Source organism: Bombina bombina, chromosome 11 (assembly GCF_027579735.1).
Source record: "Bombina bombina isolate aBomBom1 chromosome 11, aBomBom1.pri, whole genome shotgun sequence".
NCBI classification, from domain to species: Eukaryota; Metazoa; Chordata; class Amphibia; order Anura; family Bombinatoridae; genus Bombina; species Bombina bombina.
Window position 1 is genome coordinate 169934380 of NC_069509.1, and position 26084 is coordinate 169960463.

Consider the following 26084-nt stretch of genomic DNA (forward strand, 5'->3'; position numbering starts at 1 on the left):
GACCCTGCAACATGCTCAGCCCTAGGTGCTCAATAGCACTCTCAGGAAGCTGTGCTGTCTCCAGAGTCCCAGGCAGCTAACCCCAGACAAGTCTGGGTGCAAGGCTTTCTGAGAGTGCCATTGAGCACCCAGGGCTGAGTATGTTGCAGGGTCATGGGATGTATACCTAGTCCAGTCTGAGAGTGCAGTCCCCTTCCGTGTTTTGTATATGTCTAGGGTGATTACATAAGCATGGGCACCCTTCACTTGTTCCCAGTTTGTTTGATTGAGAGCTTGCATTGTGTGGCTGCATTAGGGACCCAGGTTTTGGGAGAGACCTTGACGTGGTACCTGGGCTTGTCCCATTTGGCCAAATGATGTAACTAACTCTTCATGTTTTGCTTTTAATCTTGGCTGAGAGCTTGCAAGCGAGTGCTGGACTTACTCTGTGCATGATTATATATATATATATATATATATATATATATATATATATATATATATATATATATATATATATATATATGTATGGATATATACAGTATATAAGAATATCCTATATTATAAAAGACAAGAGTTTGTCTGAAGCCGTCATATCTCTCTCTCTCTCTTTCTCTCTCTCTTTCTCTCTTTCTCTTTCTCTTTCTCTTTCTCTCTTTCTCTTTCTCTTTCTCTCTTTCTCTTTCTCTCTTTCTCTTTCTCTTTCTCTTTCTCTTTCTCTCTTTCTCTTTCTCTTTCTCTTTCTCTCTTTCTCTTTCTCTTTCTCTCTTTCTCTTTCTCTTTCTCTCTTTCTCTCTCTCGTTCTCTTTCTCTCTTTCTCTCTCTCGTTCTCTCTCTCCTGTGCGCGCCTTCAATTGCCGGCCCTCGCGCTGCTGCCGGGTGGGTGCGCGTGCGATCAGCTGCAAGAGTTTGTCTGAACTGCGCATGACGGCTTCAGACAAACTCTTGTCTTTTATAATATAGGATATGTTTTTATCTACTTAACTACAAAGGGCTCCAATTCACTTAAAGGGACATAATACTCATATGCTAAATCACTCGCAACTGATGCAGTATAACTGTAAAAAGCTGACAGGAAAATATCACCTGAGCATCTCTATGTAAAAAAGGAAGATATTTTACCTCACAATCTCCTCAGCTCAGCAGAGTAAGTTCTGTGTAAAAAGTTATACTCGGCTGCTCCCAGCTGCAGGTAAAAAAAAATAAAAAAATAAATGAATAAAAGAACAGCAGCCAATCAGCAGTGCTGAGGTCATGAACTCTTACTGTGATCTCATGAGATTTGACTTAACTCTCATGAGATTTCATAGTAAGCTTCCTTTACCTGATTGGTGAAATAATATGAGAGTTCACGAGGCTCATCCTTTCAGCTGTCCCAGGACAGACACACTAAAATGCTGCTTAGAAATCCTTTACAATGGGAGGTGGCTACTGAGGAACTTTTGAGGTAAAATATCTTTCTTTTTTACATAGAGATGTTCAGGTGATATTTTCTAATCAGCTTTTTACAGCTATGCTATACACAAAAGTCACGATGCAGCCCTGAACAAAATGTTTTCATTTAGAGGTTAATTGCTTGTGTATAGCATGCATATATAATATAGATTTGCACGTCCCTTTACTTGATCCATTCGATGTACTTTTAAATACTAAGATTAGACGTGTATCATTTGCGATGATCCGAATGCAGAAGAAGGCGTCAGCTCGTGGCATTCGGCTTTTTTTTCGGAGCCAGATTTCTTGTTGTGAAAGCGCAAAGTCCAAAGAAAAGCAGCACCACCATATGTATCAATATTTTCTTTTTATTCCATTCACCAGGAGCAGGTAAAAAACAGCAAGACTACGTTTTGGGTTACAAACCCTTAGTCATGTCTTTGTAACCCGAAACGTGCACCCCCCACTACAAAAAAAATGAATGCTTCGAGCTGGCGCCTTCTTCTGCATTTGGATCATCACAAATTTTACGAATGCACATAACTTACAAATATAAATAATATTGTCCGTGTCCCTTTAAATTGTGCGTTTTAGCAGTCAGGAGACCACAGATGTGCATTTAATTAGAACTAAACCAGTTGTGAAATATAAAGCGGACAAACGGTCTCTCGCTGTGACACAAAAAATAAACTGTCCGTTGACAGGCTGCTGTCTTGGTTTGTTGCTCATGCAGATGAATAGTTTCATGTACATGACCTAGAATAAAGGGTGTATTCATTTAAAGGGACAGTCTAGGCCAAAATAAACTTTCATGATTCAGATAGAGCATGTAATTTTAAACAATTTTCCAATTTACTTTTATCACCAATTTTGCTTTGTTCTCTTGGTATTCTTGGTTGAAAGCTTAACCTAGGAGGTTCATATGCTAATTTCTTAGACCTTGAAGCCCACCTCTTTCAGATTGCATTTTAACAGTTTTTCACCACTAGAGGTTGTTAGTTCACGTATTTCATATAGATAACACTGTGCTTGTGCACGAGAAGTTATCTGGGAGCAGGCACTGATTGGCTAGACTGCAAGTCTGTCAAAAGAACTGAAAAAAGGGGCAGTTTGCAGAGGCTTAGATACAAGATAATCACAGAGGTTAAAAGTATATTATAAATGTGTTAGTTATGCAAAACTGGGAAATGGGTAATAAAGGGATTATCTATCTTTTAAAACAATAAAAATTCTGGTGTAGACTGTCCCTTTAATCGTTGTCATTAGGTATAGGCTTGTTTACGCCTATTGCTGCGAAGGTGACAAATGGTAACTAATATGTAGCCATTCTGTAACTAGAGTCGTCCAACAAAAATTCTTATTTCATTGGCAAATTTCCTAATCCTGGCAGTGATGCATTTTGTGCTGCCCTAGGCACTGGCAATTTGCTGCACACACAACGATATTATCTCATGTTTGCCTCATACATTTCTTACAGCTAAAGGACATACCCCTCCCCAGACAACCGGGGATCATTGATTTGTAATTAAAGGGACAGTCTAGTCAAACTTAAACTTTCATGATTCAGATAGGGCATGCAATTTTAAACAACTTTCCAATTGACTTTTATCAATGAATTTGCTTTGTTCCCTTGGTGGTATTTTTGAAAAGCTAAACCTAGGAAGGCTCAAACTGATTTCTAAACCGTTGAAAACCGGCTCTTAGCTCAGAGCATTTTAAAAGTTTTTCCCAATTAGACAGTACTAGTTCATGTATGTCATATAGATAACATTGTGCTCACTCCCGTAGAGTTATTTAGGAGTCTGCCCTGACTGGCTAAAATGCAAGTCTGTCAAAAACACTGAGATAAGAGGTAAAAAGTATATTAATATAACAGTGTTGGTTATGCAAAACTGGGGAATGGGTAATAAAGGGATTATCTATTTTTAAACATTTATTAATTTAAAGGGACAGTCTACACCAGAACAGTGTTAATTTTGACGGCAAGTTTCAATTTAGTCTTAGTTTTAGTCTTTTGACTAAAATGCCATTTTAGTTTTAGTCGTATTTTAGTCATCTGAATTGTTTTAGTTTTAGTCGACTGAATCTCCAATACATTTTAGTCGACTAAATCTCCAGTAGATTTTAGTCAACTAAAATCTAAGGGGTTTAGTTAAAGTGTAATGCATTATTTAAGCATTTCTCTATAATTTGCAAACTGATTATATACTCCAGGAGTAAGCATAACACATGGTAATATTTATGGTATTAAGGTTTAAACATGCAATACAGACACAGATTTAGCCGTTGTGATATGTAACATCTTTATTAAACTTAAAATGAAATAAAACCAAGTTTCATAAACAAACAGAAGTGCAACTTTTAAAATATAAAAAAAAAAACTGTATTGGCTGTATCGCACATATTACCTAATATAAAAACTATAACAGTTCTCTGTTAATAATTAAAACAAGTAACTCAACACAACAAAAAGTTTCTGCAGCTAGCACAGGCACAGCATAACCTAAACTCATACTCGTGGGTTACGCTTATTTCTATAGGAAGAATCAATTGATTGTTCACAGATTCAAAAACGTTTCAGCAACAATATTAGCACTACTCTAGAACTTCCAAACTCATTATATACTCCTGGAGTAAAGGTTTATTAACCTGTTTTTATTTGTGATATTAAGGTTTGAACATGCAATACAAATTTAACAGATTTAACTGTTGTGGTATATAAAATGTCTTTATCTTAAAATTTAATAAAATGAAGTTTCGTAAATTTTACAAAAGAGCAGTAATTGAATATGGATTGATTATAACAACTTGCAGAAAATGTTTTTTGTCAGCAAATTGTCATAGTCTTTTGACTAAAATGTCGTTTTAGTCGTATTTTAGTCATTAGAATTTCTTTAGTTTTATAGTCATTTTAGTCTAGTTGAGGTCAACAAAATTAACCCTGCACCAGAATTGTTGTTAACCATCTGTCTGGTTCCTACAGTTTATATAATTTGTTAACCCCATCATAACCAGTCTGAGATACAAAAGCTTTTTTCAGCTGCAGCATTCAGTTGTGTACATTTCATGCACAGCTGGGTGTGTCAATTGCTTTATATTATGTGTGTCATTAATTAGAAAATACCTTTTTATATTTTATCAGAAACAGTGCGATTAACTCGTACAACACCCCTTGTATTTTGTGCACTTTTTTTGTATAAATGTTTAGCTCTACCTAAGTGACCATTGAAACAGCTTCTGATTGGGTTTTTAATAATTTGTGAAAATGCAGACGACACATAATATGTAAATGATATAAATCACAAAATATTTGTTTTTCTTTAAAAAAATGACAAAACTACACAACTATTCTCTTCCATTTTTCACTTGTACCAAAATGAAGTGAAAATTTTTGATTAAAGGGACAGTATACACTCATTTTCATATAACTGCATGTAATAGACACTACTATAAAGAATAAGATGCACAGATACTGATATAAAAATCCAGTATAAAACTGTTTAAAAACTTTCTTAGAAGCTCTCAGTTTAGCTCTGTTGAAAAGGCAGCTGGAAAGTCCACTGCAAGTGGGAAATATCAGACACTCCCCCCTCCCCTCCTTCTTTTGCATATGAAAAGACCCTTTACACAAACAGGAGCAAGCTGGAGAAGGTATCTGACGGTATTCACATAATACTTTGGGGCTTGGTTAGGAGTCTGAAAATCAGAGCAATGTTATTTAAAAATAAGCAAAACTATACATTTTTTTTTTCTTAAAACTTTATGGGCTAAATAAATATATTATGTACAAAACATTTATGCAAAGAAAAAATAGTGTATACTGTCCCTTTAATGTGGGTTATAAAAATCTCTCTTGGATTCATGATCTTATAGATTACTTGAACAGGTTGATAAAACTACTGATGTCATTTATGAAATATTGAAACACAAAACCTGTTTGTCCTGTCACGCTCATTGTTTCTTGCTTTAAATAGTGAGAGGAATGCAGCACTTTATTTTACTGTCTAAAAATATCCTCATTGGATGTGGCCGAGTTATTTGAGATCATTTGACGAACAGAGAATGAAAAACAGTATTGTTAGTTTCTTGGTTTTGTAGGGATATACCCTGAAAGACATTTGTGACATTGGGGAGATCCAGGCATGCACAGGATTGGAGTTATTTTAAAGGGACATTAAACATATAGTATATAAAATGATAAATTGTATACATAAAAAAAAACCTCTGCAATATATTCATTTTGTCCCCTTTTCCTGTAATTCCATTATGAAGTTGTGAGCTTTTCAGTTCCTGTTAGAATGAAAGTGCAGAACACTGTTATATTCTACACAGCCATTGGCTGCACATGCTAGTGACCTATTTATAACTGTCTCTAACTGGCCACAGCAGAGAAGGTAACCTAAGTTACAAAATGGCGGCTTCCATTGTTTTATAGACACTAAATCATTACAGTTATTTTGTCAATATTTAAACAGCTAATGAAACTTAAAAAAAAATACATCTACAAGACTAATATTTTGTTAAATGCATCATTCTATCTAGTATTTATTAAGTGTTTAATGTCCCTTTAAAAACACATTCAAGTGGAGATCAGAACATATATCTATGCATAATAATACCTTTGTCTCTATAATTTCCTTCTATTTATATTATTTAAAATAATATTAACTCCCTTTCCACACAGCCCACATGACAAGCTGTTCCCGGTACAGCCTCAGCGTGTATGTGCATTTCCCTAGTCACTAGTGCACGTGCAGATTGATTGTGAAGATGCACTAAACATCACTGGATTTGACAGTCTGTGCTGCTCTGGGAAGAACTAGCTATTTAAAGGGACAGTCTTTAAAAAGATAGATGCAGTTTTGCAGAACCAACACGGTTATATTAATATATTTTTTACCCCTGTGATTACCTTGTATCTAAGCCTCTGCAGACTGCCCCCTTATCTCAGTTCTGTTGACAGACTTGCATTTAAGCCAATCAGTGCTGACTCATGAGTGAGCACAATGTTATATATATGGCACACATGAACTAGCGCTGTCTAGCTGTAAAAAAAAACTGTCAAAATGCACTTAGATAAGAGGTGGCCTTCAAGGGCTTAGAAATTAGCGTATAAGCCTACCTAGGTTGATGGCAAAAGTGAATTGGAAATTGCATGTCCTATCTGAATCATGAATGTTTAAATTTGACTAGACTGCCCCTTTAAATAAGGGCCAAGCAGCATGCACTTGTATGTTTCTGCCTCTGGAGTGATTGTGCATAGGGGTCTATGGATAGAGCTATTTCATTTTTTTATTTTTTTTAAAACAAATACCTGTGAAGAGAAGCGTGATTATTATATTGAATAAGGCAATAAACATTACATTTTGCGCATAATGATTATTTTCAATTTAAAGGGCCATGAAACCCAAACATTTCCTTTCATGATTTAGACAGAACATACCATTTTAAACAACTTTCCAATTTACTTCTATTATTTAATTTGCTTCCTTTTCTTGTTAAAAAAGAATAAAAAACAGAGGCGCCACCATGGGCTAATATCGCCGGTACAGGTATAATGAGCAGCAATAAGAGAATGTGAATACTCACAAACATAAAGCACCCCACTGGTACTAGTAGAGTGGTTCAGCACACTGTATCCAAAGCGCAGAGACAGTCAGGAATCCTCTGACACTCCAATGTATATGTGCCTATGGATAAAGGAAACCTGATGAAACAGCCCTGAGCAGGCTGAGAAACGCGTCGCTGTGCTAATAAAGACTTTTTATACTTTTATACACTTGCTATTGTGTGTGTTTTATCACCTCCTGTGATAAATTATATCATTGATCCTGGTTCCTGTTGAGGATTGCTGTTTTAAGTCTACTGGGCGACGTTTTGGTTCCAGTTTGCTGAGATTGCACCTGCAGGTGCCCACCATCTTGTAAGTGCAAGCTATTGGTATTATTTTCCCCTTGTCCTGATGATATTGGGCCATGTCGTGTTGCTTTCTCCTCCATCCATAGGCACATATACATTGGAGTGTCAGAGGATACCTGACTGTCTCTGCGCTTTGGATACAGTGTTCTGAACCACTGAGAAGTGTCAGTCTGCTCTACTAGCACCAGTGGGGTGCTTTATGTTTGTGAGTATTCACATTCTCATATTGCTGCTCATTTTACCTGTACCGGCGATATTAGGCCATGGTGGCGCCTCTGTTTTTTATTCTTTTTTAGATTCCATACTACAGGATAGCCATCCTTTGACAGAGTGCAGCCTCAAACATCTGGGAATTGTCATTACCCTGGGCTCATAGACTTTCACATTATCATTATTTGGTTTTGAATTGATTTTATTATTTTTTCCAATCTATGTTTATATTTAAGTAATATATATATATATGTTTTTTACCAATGTCATTTTCAGCATTGTGGTTACTTACTTATGTCCACATTTTAGATTTTTTTAGGGTTTTATTTATAGTTTTATAATTGTTGCTATTATCATATTTCTAGATTTAGGCCTGGTTTTTTTGTTGAGATATTACAAGCACTACCATATCACCTATTATATTGGAACTGAGGAAGCGCCCCTAAGGGCGTGGTGTGTCCACTGAGTACACACCACTCTCTCCATACATCCTTTTCTTGTTATCCTTTGCTGAAAGGTTTTATCTAGGAAAGCTCAGTGGCAGCAAAGAACATAGGTTCTAGTTGCTGATTGGTGGCTGCATATAAAAAATCTATTGTCTCACCCATGTGTTTAGTTAGATGTCAGTAGTGCACTCTGCTGCTCCTTCAACAAATTATACCAAGAGAATGAAGCACATTGATAATAGAAGTAAACTGAAAAGTTGTTTAAAATTGTATGTCCTACCTAAATCATGAAAGAAAACTTTTGGGTTTCATGTCCCTTTAAGGTCCTTGTATGTTACATATATTTAGGTTTTCCTGAATGTTAAAGGGACACAGAAGTCAAAATTTTAAATGTAATGATTCAGAGTGTGAAGTTTTAAAAGATTTTCTAATTTACTTATATTATCAATCTGTGCACAGTCTTTTTATATACAAACTTTCTGAGGCACCAGCTACTACTGAGCATGTGCAAGAGTTCAGTGTATACATATGAGTATGTGATTGGCTGATGGTTGTCGCATGATACAGGGAGGCAGTAAATTGAAGCTAATTTTGAAATTTGTGAGAAAGTATCTACTGCTTATTTAAAATACCGAGTAAGTGGTGTTGCATTTCTTTCTATTCTGCATTTATTGATTATACAATTATACTGTATTTAATGGTCATTTTACATTTCCTTTAAGAAGTATTTTTTGCTTTATTTTTAGGGTACTCGTCTCTGCCACGTTCAGTGTGTTTAATTTACCACTTGCCGATATTGTGGATGCTGATTTAGCAAGATACAAACGCAAGTAAGTAACCTATCTTTGCAATAATAAATATCTGGATTCTGGTACCTCTCAGTTTTTAGTAACAGTATTATAGTGTGATACCCTGCAGTACAGCATAGTGGCAATCGTTCGCGTGTGTGTGTATGTATATATATATTTTCTCCTACATTGGTGTGTCCGGTCCACGGCTTCATCCTTACTTGTGGTATATTCTCTTCCCCTACAGGAAATGGCAAAGAGAGCACACAGCAAGAGCTGTCCATATAGCCCCCCCTCTGGCTCCGCCCCCCCCAGTCATTCTCTTTGCCGCTCTGAACAAGTAGCATCTCCACGGGGATGGTAAAGAGTATGTGGTGTTAGTTATAGTTTTATTTCTTCTATCAAGAGTTTGTTATTTTAAAATAGTGCCGGTTTGTACTATTTACTCTACAACAGAAATTGATGAAGAGTTCTGTTAAAAGAGGAGTATGATTTTAGCACCAGTAACTAAAATCCATTGCTGTTCCCACGCAGGACTGTTGAAGCCAGAGAACTTCAGTTGGGGGGAACAGTTTGCAGACTTTTCTGCTCTAGGTATGACTAGTCTCTTTTCTAACAAGACATAGTAATGCTAGAAGACTGTCAGTTTTCCCTTATGGGATCGGTAAGCCATTTTCTTATACTCATAACAGAATGAAGGCTTATAAAATGGGCTCTATGATGGTTGACACTATTGTGGGCTAAATCGATTGGTTTATATCATATTTATATGACATTTGGAGTGTTTTTGTGAATTTGAAACACTTTTGGGAACGTTTTATTACGCCTGGCAGTTGTTTAGACGCCTAATCTAGTCAGGAAGGCCCCTTCACTCTGGTATGCAGAGGGAGGAGGCCTCATTTTCGCGCCTCAGTTGCGCAGTTACTTCTTGAGGCAGTGCATGCAGCTTCATGTGAGAGGGTCCTGTGGCTGAAAAACGGACTCAGGAAGGCTCATTTCTGTGGTGAATAACCCCCAAGGAAGGTAAAAGCCGCAGCAAAGTCTGTGGCAGGGACTGTAGTGTGTTTAAACCGGTACATTGAACAATTAGCTCCGGTTTGCTCATTTAAGGGGTTAGAGAAATTTGGTGTGCAATACTTTCAAAGCATTAAGACACTGGGGTGTAAATTTTGTAAAGATCGGATATTTCCTTCATAGTTTTTCAAACATTCAGAAATAAAGTGTGCTCTTTTTATTATTTGAAGAGACAGTAACGGTTTTGTTTAAAAACTTTTTTATTGCATTAATAGCCTGCCAAAATCTGTCTAACATGTCTGTACCTTCAGATAGCATATGTTCTGTGTGTATGGAGGCCAAGGTGGTTCCCCCTTTAAATGTATGTTCAAATTGTGCCATGGCGTCCAAACAAAGTAAGGACAGTACTGTCACATTTAATAAGGTTGCCCAAGATGATTCTTCTAATGAAGGTAGTGGGGATAGTTCATCATCCTCTCCTTCTGTGTCAATACCAGTTTTGCCCGCGCAGGCAATACCTAGTACATCTAGCGCGCCAATGCTTGTTACTATGCAGCAATTAACTGCAGTAATGGATAATTCTATAGCAAATCTTTTATCCAAACTGCCAGCATTTCCCAGAAAGCGTGATTGCTCAGTTTTAAATACAGAGGATGAGCAAGTGGGCGCTTACGATAATTTATCTGTTATACCCTCACATCAGTCTGAATTGGCAGTGAGGGAGGGTCTGTCTGAGGGAGAAATTTCTGATTCAGGAAAAGTTTCTCAGCAGGCAGAACCTGATATCGTGGCATTTAAATTTAAGTTAGAACATCTCCGCGCCCTGCTTAAGGAGGTGCTAACTACTCTTGATGATTGTGACTCTTTGGTGATTCCAGAGAAGTTGTGCAAAATGGACAAATTCTTAGAGATCCCTGTGCACGCTGATGCCTTTCCGATACCCAAGAGGGTGGCGGACATAGTGACCAAGGAGTGGGAGAAGCCAGGTGTACCTTTTGTTCCACCGCCTATATTTAAGAAAATGTTCCCCATTGTCGACCCCAGAAGGGACGCATGGCAAACAGTCCCTAAGGTTGAGGGGGCAGTTTCAACGTTAGCCAAGCGCACAACTATTCCTATTGAGGACAGTTGCGCTTTCAAAGATCCTATGGATAAAAAATTGGAAGGATTGCTTAAAAAGATATTTGTTCAGCAAGGTTTCCTTCTCCAACCAATTTCGTGCATTATTACTGTCACCACGGCGGCGTCTTTTTGGTTCGAGGAACTAGAAAATTCGCTCCAACAGGAGACTCCATATGATGAAGTCATGGACAGAATTCACGCACTAAAGTTGGCTAATTCCTTTTATTTTGGATACCGCTTTTCAATTGGCTAAATTAGCGGCGAAAAATTCAGGTTTTGCAATAGTGGCGCGCAGAGCGCTTTGGCTAAAATCTTGGTCGGCGGATGTGTCGTCCAAAACAAAATTGCTTAATATTCCTTTCAAAGGTAAGACCCTTTTCGGGCCAGAATTGAAGGAGATTATTTCAGACATCACTGGGGGAAAGGGCCATGCCCTCCCACAGGATAGGCCTTTCAAGGCTAAGAACAAATCTAATTTTCGTTCCTTTCGCAATTTCAGGAACGGACCGACTCCTAACTCTGCAGCCTCTAGACAAGAGGGTAACACTTCCCAGCCTAAACCAGCATGGAAACCAATGCAAGGCTGGAACAAGGGTAAATAGGCCAAGAAGCCTGCGGCTGCTACCAAGACAGCATGAAGGGGTAGCCCCCGATTCGGGACCGGATCTAGTAGGGGTCAGACTTTCTCTCTTTGCTCAGGCTTGGGCAAGAGATGTTCCGGATCCCTGGGCACTAGAAATAGTCTCTCAGGGGGTATCTTCTAGAGTTCAAGGAACTTCCTCCAAGGAGAAGGTTCCACATGTCTCGCTTATCTTCAGACCAGATAAAGAGACAGGCATTCTTACATTGCGTAGGAGACCTATTAAAGATGGGAGTGATACACCCAGTTCCAACAGCGGAACAAGGTCTGGGTTTTTACTCAAACCTGTTTGTAGTTCCCAAAAAAGAGGGAACTTTCAGGCCAATTCTGGATTTAAAAATTCTAAACAAATTCCTCAGAGTTCCATCATTCAAAATGGAAACCATTCGGACGATTTTACCAACGATCCAGGAGGGTCAATATATGACTACCGTGGACTTAAAGGATGCGTACCTGCATATTCCTATCCACAAAGATCATCATCAGTTCCTGAGGTTCGCCTTTCTGGACAAACATTACCAGTTCGTGGCTCTTCCATTCGATTTAGCCACTGCTCCCGGAATTTTCACAAAGGTGCTAGGGTCCCTTCTAGCGGTTCTAAGACCGAGGGGCATTGCTGTAGTACCTTACCTAAACGACATTCTAATCCAAGCGTCGTCCCTTTACAAAACAAGGGCTCATACAGACATTGTGTTAGCCTTTCTCAGGTCTGACGGGTGGAAGGTGAATGTAGAAAAGAGTTCCCTGTCCCCATCCACAAGGGTTCCTTTTCTGGGAACAATAATAGATTCTGTAGAAATGAAGATTTTTCTGACAGAGGTCAGAAAATTAAAGCTTCTAAACACTTGTCAAGTTCTTCAATCTATTCCTCAGCCTTCCATAGCTCAGTGCATGGAGGTAATAGGATTAATGGTTGCAGCAATGGACGTGGTTCCTTTTGCTCGAATTCATCTAAGACCATTACAACTGTGCATGCTCAAACAGTGGAATGGGGATTATGCAGACTTGTCTCCCCAGATTCAAGTAGACCAGGTAACCAGAGACTCACTCCGCTGGTGGTTGACTCAGGATCACCTGTCTCAGGGAATGAGTTTCCGCAGACCAGAGTGGGTCATTGTCACGACCGACGCCAGTCTCTTAGGCTGGGGCGCGGCCTGGGACTCCCTGAAAGCTCAGGGTCTATGGTCTCGGGAAGAGTCTCTCCTCCCGATAAACATTTCGGAAATGAGAGCGATATTCAATGCGCTCCTGGCCTGGCCTCACCTAGCGAAGGCCAGATTCATAAGATTTCAGTCGGACAACATGACGACTGTAGTGTACCTCAATCATCAGGGGGGAACAAAGAGTTCCTTGGCGATGAGAGAGGTATCCAAGATCATCAAATGGGCGGAGGATCACTCTTGCCACCTATCTGCAATCCACATCCCAGGAGTAGACAACTGGGAGGCGGATTATTTGAGTCGTCAGACTTTCCATCTGGGGGAGTGGGAACTCCACCCGGAGGTCTTTGCCCAGTTAACTCAACTATGGGGCACTCCAGATATGGATCTGATGGCGTCTCGTCAGAACTTCAAGGTTCCTCGATACGGGTCCAGATCCAGGGATCCCAGGGCGACACTAGTGGATGCATCAGTGGCGCCTTGGTCGTTCAATCTAGCTTATGTGTTTCCACCGTTCCCTCTCCTTCCCAGGCTTGTAGCCAGGATCAAACAGGAGAAGGCCTCTGTGATTCTAATAGCTCCTGCATGGCCACGCAGGACCTGGTATGCAGACCTGGTGAATATGTCATCGGCTCCACCATGGAAGCTACCTTTGAGACAGGATCTTCTAGTACAAGGTCCATTCGAACATCCAAATCTAGTCTCTCTGCAGCTGACTGCTTGGAAATTGAACGCTTGATTATATCTAAGCGTGGGTTTTCAGATTCAGTTATAGATACTCTGGTTCAAGCCAGAAAACCTGTGACTAGGAAAATTTACCATAAGATATGGCAAAAATATATCCGTTGGTGTGAATCTAAGGGATTCTCTTGGAGTAAAATTAAAATTCCTAGGATACTTTCCTTTCTCCAAGAGGGTTTGGATAAAGGTTTGTCAGCTAGTTCTTTAAAAGGACAGATATCTGCTCTGTCTGTTTTGTTACACAAACGTCTGGCAGCGGTGCCAGATGTACAGGCGTTAGTTAGAATCAAGCCTGTCTACAGGCCTATGACTCCTCCTTGGAGTCTAAATTTAGTTCTTTCAGTTCTTCAGGGGGTTCCGTTTGAACCCCTACATTCCATAGATATTAAGTTACTATCTTGGAAAGTTCTGTTTTTGGTTGCTATTTCTTCTGCTAGAAGAGTTTCTGAATTATCTGCTTTGCAGTGTACTTCTCCCTATCTGGTATTCCATACAGATAAGGTAGTTTTACGTACCAAGCCTGGTTTTCTTCCAAAAGTGGTTTCCAACAGGAATATTAACCAGGAAATAGTTGTTCCTTCTCTGTGTTCGAATCCAGTTTCGAAGAAGGAACGTTTGTTACACAACCTAGATGTGGTCCGTGCTTTCAAATTCTATTTAGAAGCAACAAAGGATTTCAGACAGACATCATCCTTGTTTGTCGTTTATTCTGGTAAGAGGAGAGGGCAGAAAGCTACTGCTACCTCTCTTTCTTTTTGGCTGAAAAGCATCATCCGATTGGCTTATGAGACTGCCGGACGGCAGACTCCTGAACGAATTACAGCTCACTCTACTAGAGCTGTGGCTTCCACATGGGCCTTCAAGAACGAGGCTTCTGTTGATCAGATCTGTAAGGCAGCGACTTGGTCTTCTCTGCATACTTTTGCCAAATTTGACAAATTCGATACTTATGCTTCTTCGGAGGCTGTTTTTGGGAGAAAGGTTTTGCAAGCCGTGGTGCCTTCCGTTTAGGTAACCTGACTTGTTCCCTCCCTTCATCCATGTCCTAAAGCTTTGGTATTGGTTCCCACAAGTAAGGATGAAGCCGTGGACCGGACACACCAATGTATGAGAAAACAGAATTTATGTTTACCTGATAAATTTCTTTCTCCTACGGTGTGTCCGGTCCACGGCCCGCCCTGGCTTTTAGTCAGTTTTAAATTTTTTATTCCATACACTACAGTCACCACGGCACCCTATAGTTTCTCCTTTTTCTCCTAACCGTCGGTCGAATGACTGGGGGGCGGAGCCAGAGGGGGGGCTATATGGACAGCTCTTGCTGTGTGCTCTCTTTGCCATTTCCTGTAGGGGAAGAGAATATCCCACAAGTAAGGATGAAGCCGTGGACCGGACACACCGTAGGAGAAAGAAATTTATCAGGTAAACATAAATTCTGGGGTTTTTTTTAACAACTTTATTGTAGCTAGTTCAATTTTACATATATTTGGTGGTGCAGCTCTGTTATCTAACATACAACGATAGTTATTTTTTGTATAAATGATTAACAAAGTATAAAGTTTGTCGGTACTATCTAAGCAACCTCCTCCTATTTGCTTATCAGTCTTTTATGTAAAGAATTGTTTTATCACCTAGGATTAGTGAAGAACTTTCCAAATAGAGTCCCGAGTGGTAATTGATATTTTACTGGAGGAGGCGCATAAGTACACAATATTGTATTTGGTAATGAAATAATATTAATTTATAACAGTTAAGTTCTGACTCTTCCTCACCCCTGCCCATGTCATCTGAATTGTCTTCACACAGTGTTAATTCCTACACTATTTCTAATGTATTCCGTAGGTGTTCCCAATTTCTTTTTATTTTTGTTTTGGACATAATAGTCCCAAAGATGTGATATCTCTACATTTATTTAAATTTTTGTTATGTGTCAGGTAGTAATATTCTTCTAGTTCTATTATTTCGGACACTTTTTTAACCCACATATTTATGGATGGAGTTTCTTTATGCCTCCAATTTTTGACTATGAAGACCTTTACTCCATTGGTCAAAATATTGAACAATTTAAGATATAGCTTATATTTAATTTTAGGGGGCTTGTTCAATAACCATATCAGAGGGTGGAGTGGTAGTTGGATTTCCAGTACTGACTATTTCAGCAATTATTGTTCTACATACATTTTGGATGGAATTACACCACCACCACATATGCGCTGCACCGCTGTTTACATGTCCGCCGCGCCAACACTGATTTTTTTTTTTTGTATGGTATAGGCGGTGTATTTTTCTTGGGGTGAGATATGAGGATGAGATTGAGGACTTCATTGTAGCCTGGAACATAGAGACAAGCAATCTTATATATTTATTATTTATATAAATTCCCATAACTAACACGTTTATGCACTGCAAAACATTTCTTGTAAATGTTACTTTTTTTACTGTTAGGCTTGGGTGCACCCTACGAGATTCACATCCACAACCCTGCAATATGCTAAATAGTGATTGTTTAGTGCAGGAGGTTTTTGAGGGGTGTGTTTCTGGACTGCAAAACAATAGCACATTTTGCTGACAAAGCTCTAAATGTTTTTAAAACATTTATTTTCTATACAGATCTTTTGCGTCCGTTTAAGTACTGCAATGCAAAACGCCAAATTTTTCTTTCATGATTCATACAGAGCATGCAATTATAAACATTATTCCAAGTTACTTCTGTTATCCAAATTGCTTCATTTTCTTTGTATCCCTTGTTGAAAAGCATACATAGTTAGGCTTCGGAGCAGCAATTCACTTCTGGGAGCTAGCTGCTGGTTGGTGACTGCACATGTACGCCTCTTGTCATTGGCTCACTCTTTGTTCAGCTAGCTCCCAGTAGTGCATCACTGCTCCTTCAATAAAGGATACCAAGAGAATAAAGTAAATTCGATAACTTAAGTAAACTGGAAAATTGTTTACAGGGACAGTCTACTCCAGAATTGTTATTGTTTATAAGGATACACCCATTCCCCAGTTTTGCATAACCAACACAGTTATATTAATACACTTTTTACCTCTGTGATTACTTTGTCAAAAGCACTGAGATAAGGGGGAAGAAGTCTGCAGAGGCTTAGATACAGACTTGCATTCTAGCTAATCAGTGCTGACTCCTAAATAACTCCACAGGAGTGAGCACAATGTTATCTATAGGGCACATATGAACTAGCAGTGTCTGCCTGTGTGCGTTTTATTCGCTTTTGACAGCCAGAGAGGTTATAAAGTAATAAAACAATGTTGATTGTGCACAGCTGGGGGATGGGTAGTAAAGGCGTTATCCATCTTTATAAACAATAAAAAACGTCAAGTAGACTGTCCCTTTAAAATGGCATGATCTGAATCATTAAAGTTTAATTTGAATGTACAGTCCCTTTAATTGCAGATATATACTGTGCATATAACAATGACTTTAATGTCCATCAGGGGGTGTAAAACCAGCTATACCACTCAGTAAAATATCACGACCTGAAGTCGCCCCAGGCCACTAACGAACATCTGAGCTCCTCCTATAAATTTGTATTTTCTCCCATAGCAGGAACATCCCCAGCACCGCTGTTTTATTTGTAACAGACTAACTTTACCTGTTTATGATGCAACATTGCATTCCGCAAACTTGTCCAACCTACAGTAATGATCCAGAACAGCTCGGCTATAAAATGTCAGTCATTTATTACAGTGTCAACATCATACGCGGCTTACACCGATTTAAAGGGACATAAAACCCAGACTTTTTCTTTCATGATTCAGATAGAACATACAGTTTTAAACAACTTTCTAATTTGATTCTATGGTTTAATTTGCTTTATTCTCTTGGTATCCTTTTTTGAACAATATACCTAGGTAGGTTTAGAAGCAGTGAAGCGCTGCTGGAGCTAGCTGCCAATTGGTGGCTGCATATATATGCCTCTTGTCATTGGCTCAATAGATGTGTTCAGCTAACTCCCAGTAATGCATTGCTCCTTCAACAAAGGATACAATGAGAACAAAGCAAGTTTGAAAAATATAACTAAATGGGAAAGTTGTTTAAAATTGTCTGATCTGTCTGAATCATTAAAGACAAAAAATTGGGGTTTTGTGTCTCTTTACTATAAATATTTCATCATCTGCGCAGCTTTCAGGAAATTTAAAAGCTCAGAAAATAAGCTGATAGATATTTTTAATACTACAAAAAAATATCATTTTTTTTTTAAACCGTTTTCTTGTTTGTTCAGTTATTCAGTAAAGTCAAAATGAAACAGTATGACAGTTTAAGCAACTTTCCAATTTACTTCTATTCTAAATTCTGCTTAGTTCTGTTGATATCCTTTGTCAGACTAATCCTCGGTGAGCTCAGGAGCGTGCACGTGTCTTTAGCCATTGGCAGCAGTGTTTGCTTATAGCAATGTTATACATAGTTACAAACACTGCTGCCATAGACTGCTAAAGATCAGTGGATGCTCCTATCAGCCAACCTAAGTTTACTCTTCAACAAAGGATACCAAACGAACAAAGCAAATTACATAATCTAAATACATTGAAAAGTTGATTCAGCGTACTTGCTTTATCTGAATCATTAATCATTTTGACTTTACTGTCCCTTTTTAAATAAGTTTTGTTTTATTAATATATATATTTGTTTAAGTTTTATGGCAGACAGTTGAGGGGGGGGGGTTGGCCACATGTCTGTTGACTTTTGTCTTGGAAGGCAAACTGAAGCAGGAAGTGAAAGCCTTAAAAGGATATTGCAGTCTGGAAATAACCTCAGTAAGTTTGAAGTTCGATTACAAGTCTTGTGTCCCTGCTCTGGTGCAGAGTTCAGGTGTGTGCATATAAATCAGCCAATCAGATCCCTGGTGCATCTGTGGCTGTATGTACATGATTAACTGCACCTGGAAGTGACAAAGTGAAGAGCATATTAACAATCCACATTCCAGGTTTATAGACTAATTAGCAACAGATTTATGTAGATATTTTGGGCCAGATTACGAGTGGAGCGCAAACGTTTGTGCCAAATCGATAAGGGATTTATTCCTGAGGTTTGCAGTTGTCGGGCCTACCGCTGGTATTGGTGTGTGTGTGTATATGTATTTATATGTGTGTATATATATATATATATATGTGTGTATTTATATGTGTATTTACAGATATATATATATATATATATATATATATATACACACTTATAAACACATAAATACATATGTACACATATAAAGACATATATATATATATATATATATATATATATATATATATATATATATATTCGTGCATTGGAGCCCTGAGCAGTTAAGTAGATGAAAACATGTAAAAGCATATTTATGCAATATTCATTTTTAATAAAGGTTTTAACTTTGTATTTACTGTAAATATTTGACATTCCAATGTTCTTCACATAGTAGAATATGTTATTTGTATTTCTAAATAGATGTGTGTGTATATGTATGTACTGTGTGTATGTGTGTGTATGTGTATATATATATATATATATATATATATATATATATATATATATGTGTGTGTTTTTATATATATATATATATATATATATATATATATATATATATATATGTGTGTGTGTTTATATATATATATATATATATATTGTATAGATATATATTTTACCAAAAAAACCATCAGATATATGTAGAAATATTTATTTATGAATAAATAGAAAATATTCTTCTATGTGAAGAACATTGAAATGTGAAATAAATTCATGTTGGGTTACTGCAAATGAGAATATGCGATCGGGTTTGTGAGACAGTGGGGTATTAAGTTTCCCCCCATTGACTTTTATAGAGGAATAAGTGGACACGCACACAATATTCTAACTTTGGCTTTTTACGCTTGTCGGGTTAGCGTGAGAGCAAAAACGGTTTACTTTCAACTAGTAATATGAGCGCAAACCGACAAGCGCAAAAAGGTTACTTCTAGCGCAGTTAATTTGCGCTCCACTTGTAATCTGGCCCTTTATCAGTAAATAAAGGGCTCAGTAAGGTAGTTTCTTTTTCAAGGTACAGTATACTGTAAAATAGCTTTTCCCTTTGTGTGTTTTCAATGACAGCTGTAGAGTATAAAAAGTATGAGAAATTGACTTTAGATTTGTTTTTATATATAAAATAGCTGGTCTTTGAAACCACAATACATCAAAAGGGATTGTTTAGGAAAATTAGATCACTTTATTTTATCACTTTCTATACACACATGTGCTTCGTTATATTATTTCTGTCTGTATACCAAAGCCTAATACTTAGACAGATCAATTTATAAAAAAAAAATAAAAAATTCTAATTATCTTTCCTACATCATACTGAGTCTAATTGCTTTTGCTGGCTATGTTTACACAGCTTTTCTATATCCAATACTTAAGTATAGACATTTTCAGTATAGGTAGGAACAGCTATTTCAAATGCAGATATAAAGGTAAAGGAGCTACTTATAAACACTTTAATACACTCTAGCAGGTAAAATAGACTATTGGGAAAAATTAAAGGGGAGAAAAAATGAGGGTAAACTGTCCCTTTAATGGGATATTGTCATGAATATTTCATGATTTAGATGCTAAAGGGTTAATTTTCTTTAGCTTGTGTGCTAAAATATTTGTTTTTCAGTAGAAATGTGTTGGTGTGTTTTCCCTTTGATAAGCCAGACCCCTAATAAATAGTTTCTAAGTTCCACTTGACCAAATGTTGATGCATCAAGCAAGTAAAAGTGTCAGGACAAGAGACAAAAAGCAGTGCCTCTACCCAGAGCTAGATAAGGTCATTCAGAGGACACTAGTACAATTTGAGACATGCTTTTAGCCATATTATGACACTAGATGATGAAAATATGACAACCATGTCATATTTGGTACCAAACTAATTCTCATGATGTCACTGGGAAATTGCTTATATAGGTGTATGCGCTAAATATGTAAAACAGAAGTTATAAGGTGTTCTATAATTTCAGTCAGAGACTCTGAACTTTATGACGTCGTAAAAACAGGGGAGTGGATATTTCTATCAAAAGAGGGTAATCGATATTTCTAGCCCCTCAGTAAGAGGTTGGGTCAAGCAATTTGATATCAGAGAAACAGGTATAAAATTTTGTGTTTAACAATACAAGTTGTTCATTCTACTTGGGAGTCTGCTACAGCGTGAGTGACCATCTTCTCTTGCCCATCTCCCTGGGGCAGACTTATAGGCTAGGAAAGTATTAGGTCTGTTATTTCTCCTTTTTATTTTTAAAACTGTTTGCTTGTGTATAATTCTATTTGTTAACATCTTTTTTTTTATTAATAATGCACTGTGAATAATTTTTTGCATAATAAATATTCACTTAGTAAGCTTTTGCCTTTGTCTCATATTTCAACTACGTTACTGAAAGAGTCTGGTAGTATTAAGACTGTGATTTTAAGTTATTTTTTTTATAAATTGTATTTTGGGATTTAATTTTCTTGGTTTTCCTTATAATTTCCCATATAATTAATCTTAAGTGGTGGCAGCTTAGAGATAGTTCTAGTGTGGGTGGCATTAAAGGGAAGTTTGGGCATTTTTTCCTAAGTCTAGGACAGACTAGAGAGTGTTGTTAACCCTTGCACCCACTGAACTAAGTCACAGGCTTGCCTGGAGTGGCTAGACTGTGACAGATTAGTTAAAGTGGAAAGGGTCTGTTAACCCTTCCTGTGCCAAACAAGTGACTGGTGCAGGGCTTTGCTGACAAAAAAAAGCTTTTTTAGGGAGTTGCCTTTATCCAATGTTCAGTAGTTACATAAGTATCAGTTTAACACAAATGTTTACTTCTGGGTATTTTCTTCTTAAACGGGAAGAGTCCACAGCTGCATTCATTATTTTTAGGAATTCAGAACCTGGCCACCAGGAGGAGGCAAAGATACCTCAGCCAAAGGCTTAAATACCTCCCCCACTTCCCTCATCCCCCAGTCATTCTTTGCCTTTCATCACAGGAGGTTGGCAGAGAAGTGTCAGAAGATTTTTATATAGTCTCTTATGGAGGGTAGTACTCTTCAAAATGGGACTGGAGTTTTAAGTAATCCTGTCAACCTCTCAGAGCATGGATGAGTCCAGAGATGCAGGGAGAGTCTGTCTGCGAAACCATCCTGACTTACGTTAACAGCTCCTTAGCAATCAGCGTTGACGAGTTTCGCTGCCTGCTTTATTCACTCAAGTCCATGTCAGAAGCGAGGCTACTATCTGTCACACTTGAAGGGCTGTGTTCCTGTTCCACGGGGTTGATTCCGGTAAGATTGTTACATTTTACTTCGATGAAGTCAGGGTCTGAGTGGGACTTCTTTATCTTTATAAGGAATCAAGGGGTAATATCTCATGAGGGGGGTTATTGAACAGGGGGGACTTTAATCATGTTTGTTATCGCCCTTTATGTTTGGAGTTGTATCCCGCTGTGGGTGTCCTAAGCTCTCTGTGTATGGGACACTTAGTGAAAGTTCAGTGTCCAAGGTGTCTTGAATATGACTGATTGCATCGCCTGTGGTGCAAAGTTCACTCCGGATGCGGTAACCTATTGGTTTCTCAGGGATTGTTAAATGTTTAAGCCGGCTCTGAGTTTTTGGGTGCCCAGGTTTGTTTGTCCTATCTTTGACTGGAATTTTGGGGGTCTGTATCCACATCCCTTAGGACTGATTGGGACGGCCCAGTTTCCCGGGTCCGGGACATCTTCTGTTCCTACGGGCGTAATTTTTCTCTCTTGCAGGGAGATTTAGACTTCTTACTGGGCCGGCCTTAGTGGCCGGATGGTTTTTCTTTCGGTAATGTCCTTTGGAGCTTGTCTACAGCTTTACGCTTCAGCCCCGCTGTAGTAGCCTGATGGTTAGCTTAACTGTCTATCGAGCAAAAGGTTTACAGTTTGAAACCAACTGCAGTCATTTGCACCTTGATTGTGTGCTAGCAAGCTGTTAAGTTCCGGCTTCACTTTCCCTCCTTTTGGGGGGTGAATTTGACATTCCTTAGTATCCGCCTTGTGCTTGGAGTTACTTTTTATTCCTCTGTTTAGTGGGGTTGTTCCCCCTGCCTTACGTGCATGATGTCAGTGTGAAGGGATAGATTTCTTGTGCCATGCCTTTATGGTAGTTCCAGTAGAGGGTCTCCTTTTGGGAGTGCCTTGCGTCTTCAGGAAGGGGGCTGTGTCTGGGTGATAAAACCCGTGCTATTTGGGGGGCTGGATCCCTCCCTTTTTCCTTCCTGTAGATCTTAATGATTCTGGGTACTTTTAATCCCTAAGTCTTTCAGACATTATCAGTCACTTTGGTGTTGGGTCCGTAGCGAGAGTCAGGGATCTGTCTGATCTGTTGATCTTAGCCGCGTATAATAGTTATTGTGCACTTTCTTTAAATGAGAGGCTTTACAGTGGATCCCTCCTCGGCGGGTAGTTTTCTCTACTGGGTTCTGGGTTCGGTTCCTTCGTCTCCTGTCCCTTTTTTGGAAGGTCCTGTCCTGCACTGTTTCTGAGTTCTTCTAAAGAAGGTCCTGTGCGGTTTCATAGCTAGGGTGGCAACCTGTGGTCGTTATGTCCTTATTTGTAGCAGGACGCCTATGGCTTGGAGGAGCATATTCAGATATCTGATGCTGTTTTTTCGGCGGCTCCCTGGGACGTTTTGTCTTTCGGTTGCTCTATTCTGGGTGCGAGTGAGCGCTCTGTGTAGGGGAGGGATTTTTCTTTTCTCCTTTTAAATTCTCAGGACATTTCTTGGTCCTTTGTTTTAGGTAGAGGGGGATTTACAAGTCCTCACTTTGCTTTGCTGGGTCGGCAGGGTCTTTTCATAGGTGGCCTATTCGTCCTGGTTCACTCTTTTGGAGTTTCTTTTCTTGGTCCTAGTCCCTTTGGGTTCTGAGGGTCCTTTAGGACTCATTTAGCTGATTCTTCTTTCTTCCCCGCTGGGGGAATGTGGATGTTTCCCCTTTCTTTTGATTGGGGGTGAGTTTAACTTTGCGGGCTGCGCGACTTCGTCTCCTCAGAGGCTTTTGGTTCGGTTGAGTCTAATAACCTGAGAGGTTTCTAGCAGGGCCTTGCTGGTTTTAACTGTTGGGCAGTTATCTCTGCCTTTTTCCTTTTTGTCCTTTGGCTTCTAGTGAAGCAGCTTTTTCTATGGGAGTTTTGGGTTTTAGGCTGTGGTGCCCTCAGAAGGGGCCGCCTTTTGTACCCGCCCGTTTTGCAATCAGTGTCCTCTATAGTTTGGGTATTTGTTTTCCCAAAAGTAATTAATGCAGCTGTGGACTCTTCCCGTTTAAGAAGAAAAACTTAAATTATGCTTACCTGATAATTTTCTTTTCTTCTGACTGGAGGAGTCCATAGCTCCCCGCCCGCGTTGTTCATAAGGGGCGACCGTATTTTTTGTTTCTTCTGGCACCTTTTTCACCCTGATATTTCTCCTACTGTTCCTTGTTCCCTCAGAAGAATGACTGGGGAATGAGGAAAGTGGGTTGTATTTGCCTCCTCCTGGTGGCCAGGTTCTGAATTCCCAAAAGTAATGAATGCAGCTGTGGACTCTTCCCGTCAGAAGAAAAGAGAATCATCAGGTAAGCATAATTTAAGTTATTCCGTTTAAAGAGCTTTTACTTTAACTTTTTTATTCATGCAAATATTTTACATGTTTAAGTGCTGCGCTTTCATCTACATAATAGGCACATTTCAGTACATCTGTTTAACAAGCGCCTATTGTTTGCTGATACATTTCCTTATGGCTGCCCTCAGCAGATTAGTGATGTCACATACTTTTCTCCCACATTAAAGGTTTTCTCAGTAGCGGACAATACATAAGAAGAGTATAGGGGGAGCTTTTTTTGTTTTATGTAATCGAGATATTGTGTCGCTCATACTCATGAACAAGGGAGAAGGCAGCTCTCTGCTTATTAAAGGGACATGATACCCATATGAAGCATATGAAAGTGATGCAGCATAACTGTAAAAAGCTGACTATGAAATATCATCTGAACATCTCTATGTGAAAAAGTAAGATATTTTAGCTCAAAATGACCTAAGTATTCACACCCCATTGTAAAGGACTTTAAGCAGCCAATCAGCAGGTCTGTCCCGGGACTTGCAAGGGAGCGTGCATCATTAAAAGCAGTTAAAGAGACAGTATACACTATGTAACTATTAGATATTTCTGTTGTGCTGCTACAGAATAATATATCAGCCAAGTGTAAGCATTTTTTAAAATTAACATTTTTTTTTACTGCAATTATTTTTCAATAGCCCAACTCCACCCACCTCATTTGCAGGAGCCAATCTGCGCTTTAGTCAGCAGACTACCAGGCTAGCCATGGTCATAACATTAGTAGAAAATGCATTGATTTGCCATTGTTATCAGTTTAAGCCAATTAGGGATATGTATGTAGCACAGTTAGCCTTGAAAAGTCAGGTGCATTTCAAGTTCTGAGACTAAGAGACTGCTTAATTTTCAGAGCTTAATTACATGAAGGGGCAAAATAAATAATAATAATGAAAGTATATTGCAAATTAGTTTAATTATACATAAACGTTTTATATATATATAGATGCATTGAGTTTACTTATTTTCCTTCTGTAATGGTGATTGATCTGTTTAATAAAACGATAAGGGAAAACATTTTCTATAGAAATTTCAAGGTGTTTACTGTCCCTTTTAATCAGGAAGTTTTTTTAGAGAAGAAATAGGTTATAGGTTTGGTGAAACTGTACATTACTTAAAGGGACGTGTATCTCAAATTGGTCTAGTTTACAAGTGGAGCGCAATCAATAGCACATGGTGTGTAATCTTTTGCAAAACCTCGCACAAAATATAACGCACTTTCTGGCATCTTTCAGCGTCTTTTTTAGCGCACCCTATACTTTACTTGGATAGCACAGGGAGCGATATTAGCAATCATACACAAAACATGATAAAGGCTTATAACCCCAGACGTCCATGTTTTATTCCACTAATTTAAATTTGAGTCAATATGGCATCTTACCAATGGTGCTTTTGAGCTTGTATTACAAGTGATTAATAAAGGGACATTTAACTGTGTTTTTTCATCTCTCCTTTAACGTGTTCCCAGTAATCCATTGTAATTGATGAGGTGTATTAAATGGTTTGCAAATAGCTCTATTACTTTTATTTTGTCATTTGAAATAGCTTTTTTTGTTTCATCCCCACCTATACTGAAAATGTCAGTACTAAAAGGGACAGTCTACTCCCAAAATTATTATAGATTAAATGTTTATTACCCATTTCCCAGTTTTGCACAACCAACACTGTTATATTAATACACTTTTTTTACCTCTGTGATTACCTTGTATCTAAGCCTCTGCAGACTGCCCCCTTATTTGAGTTCTTTTGTTAGACTTGCACTTTAGCCAATCAGTGCTTACTCATAACTCCATGGATTGAGCACAATGTTATTTATATGACACACATTAACGCCCTCTAGCTGTGAAAAGTTGTCAACATGCACTAAGGTAAGAGGCGGCCTTCAAGGTCTTAGAAATTAGCATATATGCCTACCTAGGTTTAGCTTTTAACAAAGGTATATCAAGAGAACACAGCACATTTGATGATAAAAGTAAATTGGAAAGTTGTTTAAAATTAAATGTCCTATCTGAATCATGAAAGTTTCATTTTGACTAGACTGTCCCTTTAAATACA

General features: G+C 38.4%; 1 protein-coding gene across 2 annotated transcripts in view; it reads left to right on the forward strand.

Moving 5' to 3' along the window:
- Positions 1–26084, forward strand: part of LOC128642319 (transmembrane protein 180) — a 57720-nt gene that overhangs the window by 22087 nt on the left and 9549 nt on the right. For both annotated transcript variants that reach the window (XM_053695047.1, XM_053695046.1), the window contains exon 5: positions 8735–8818. In XM_053695047.1, coding sequence (XP_053551022.1) covers positions 8735–8818 — 84 coding nt within the window. The remainder of the gene's footprint in view (positions 1–8734; positions 8819–26084) is intronic.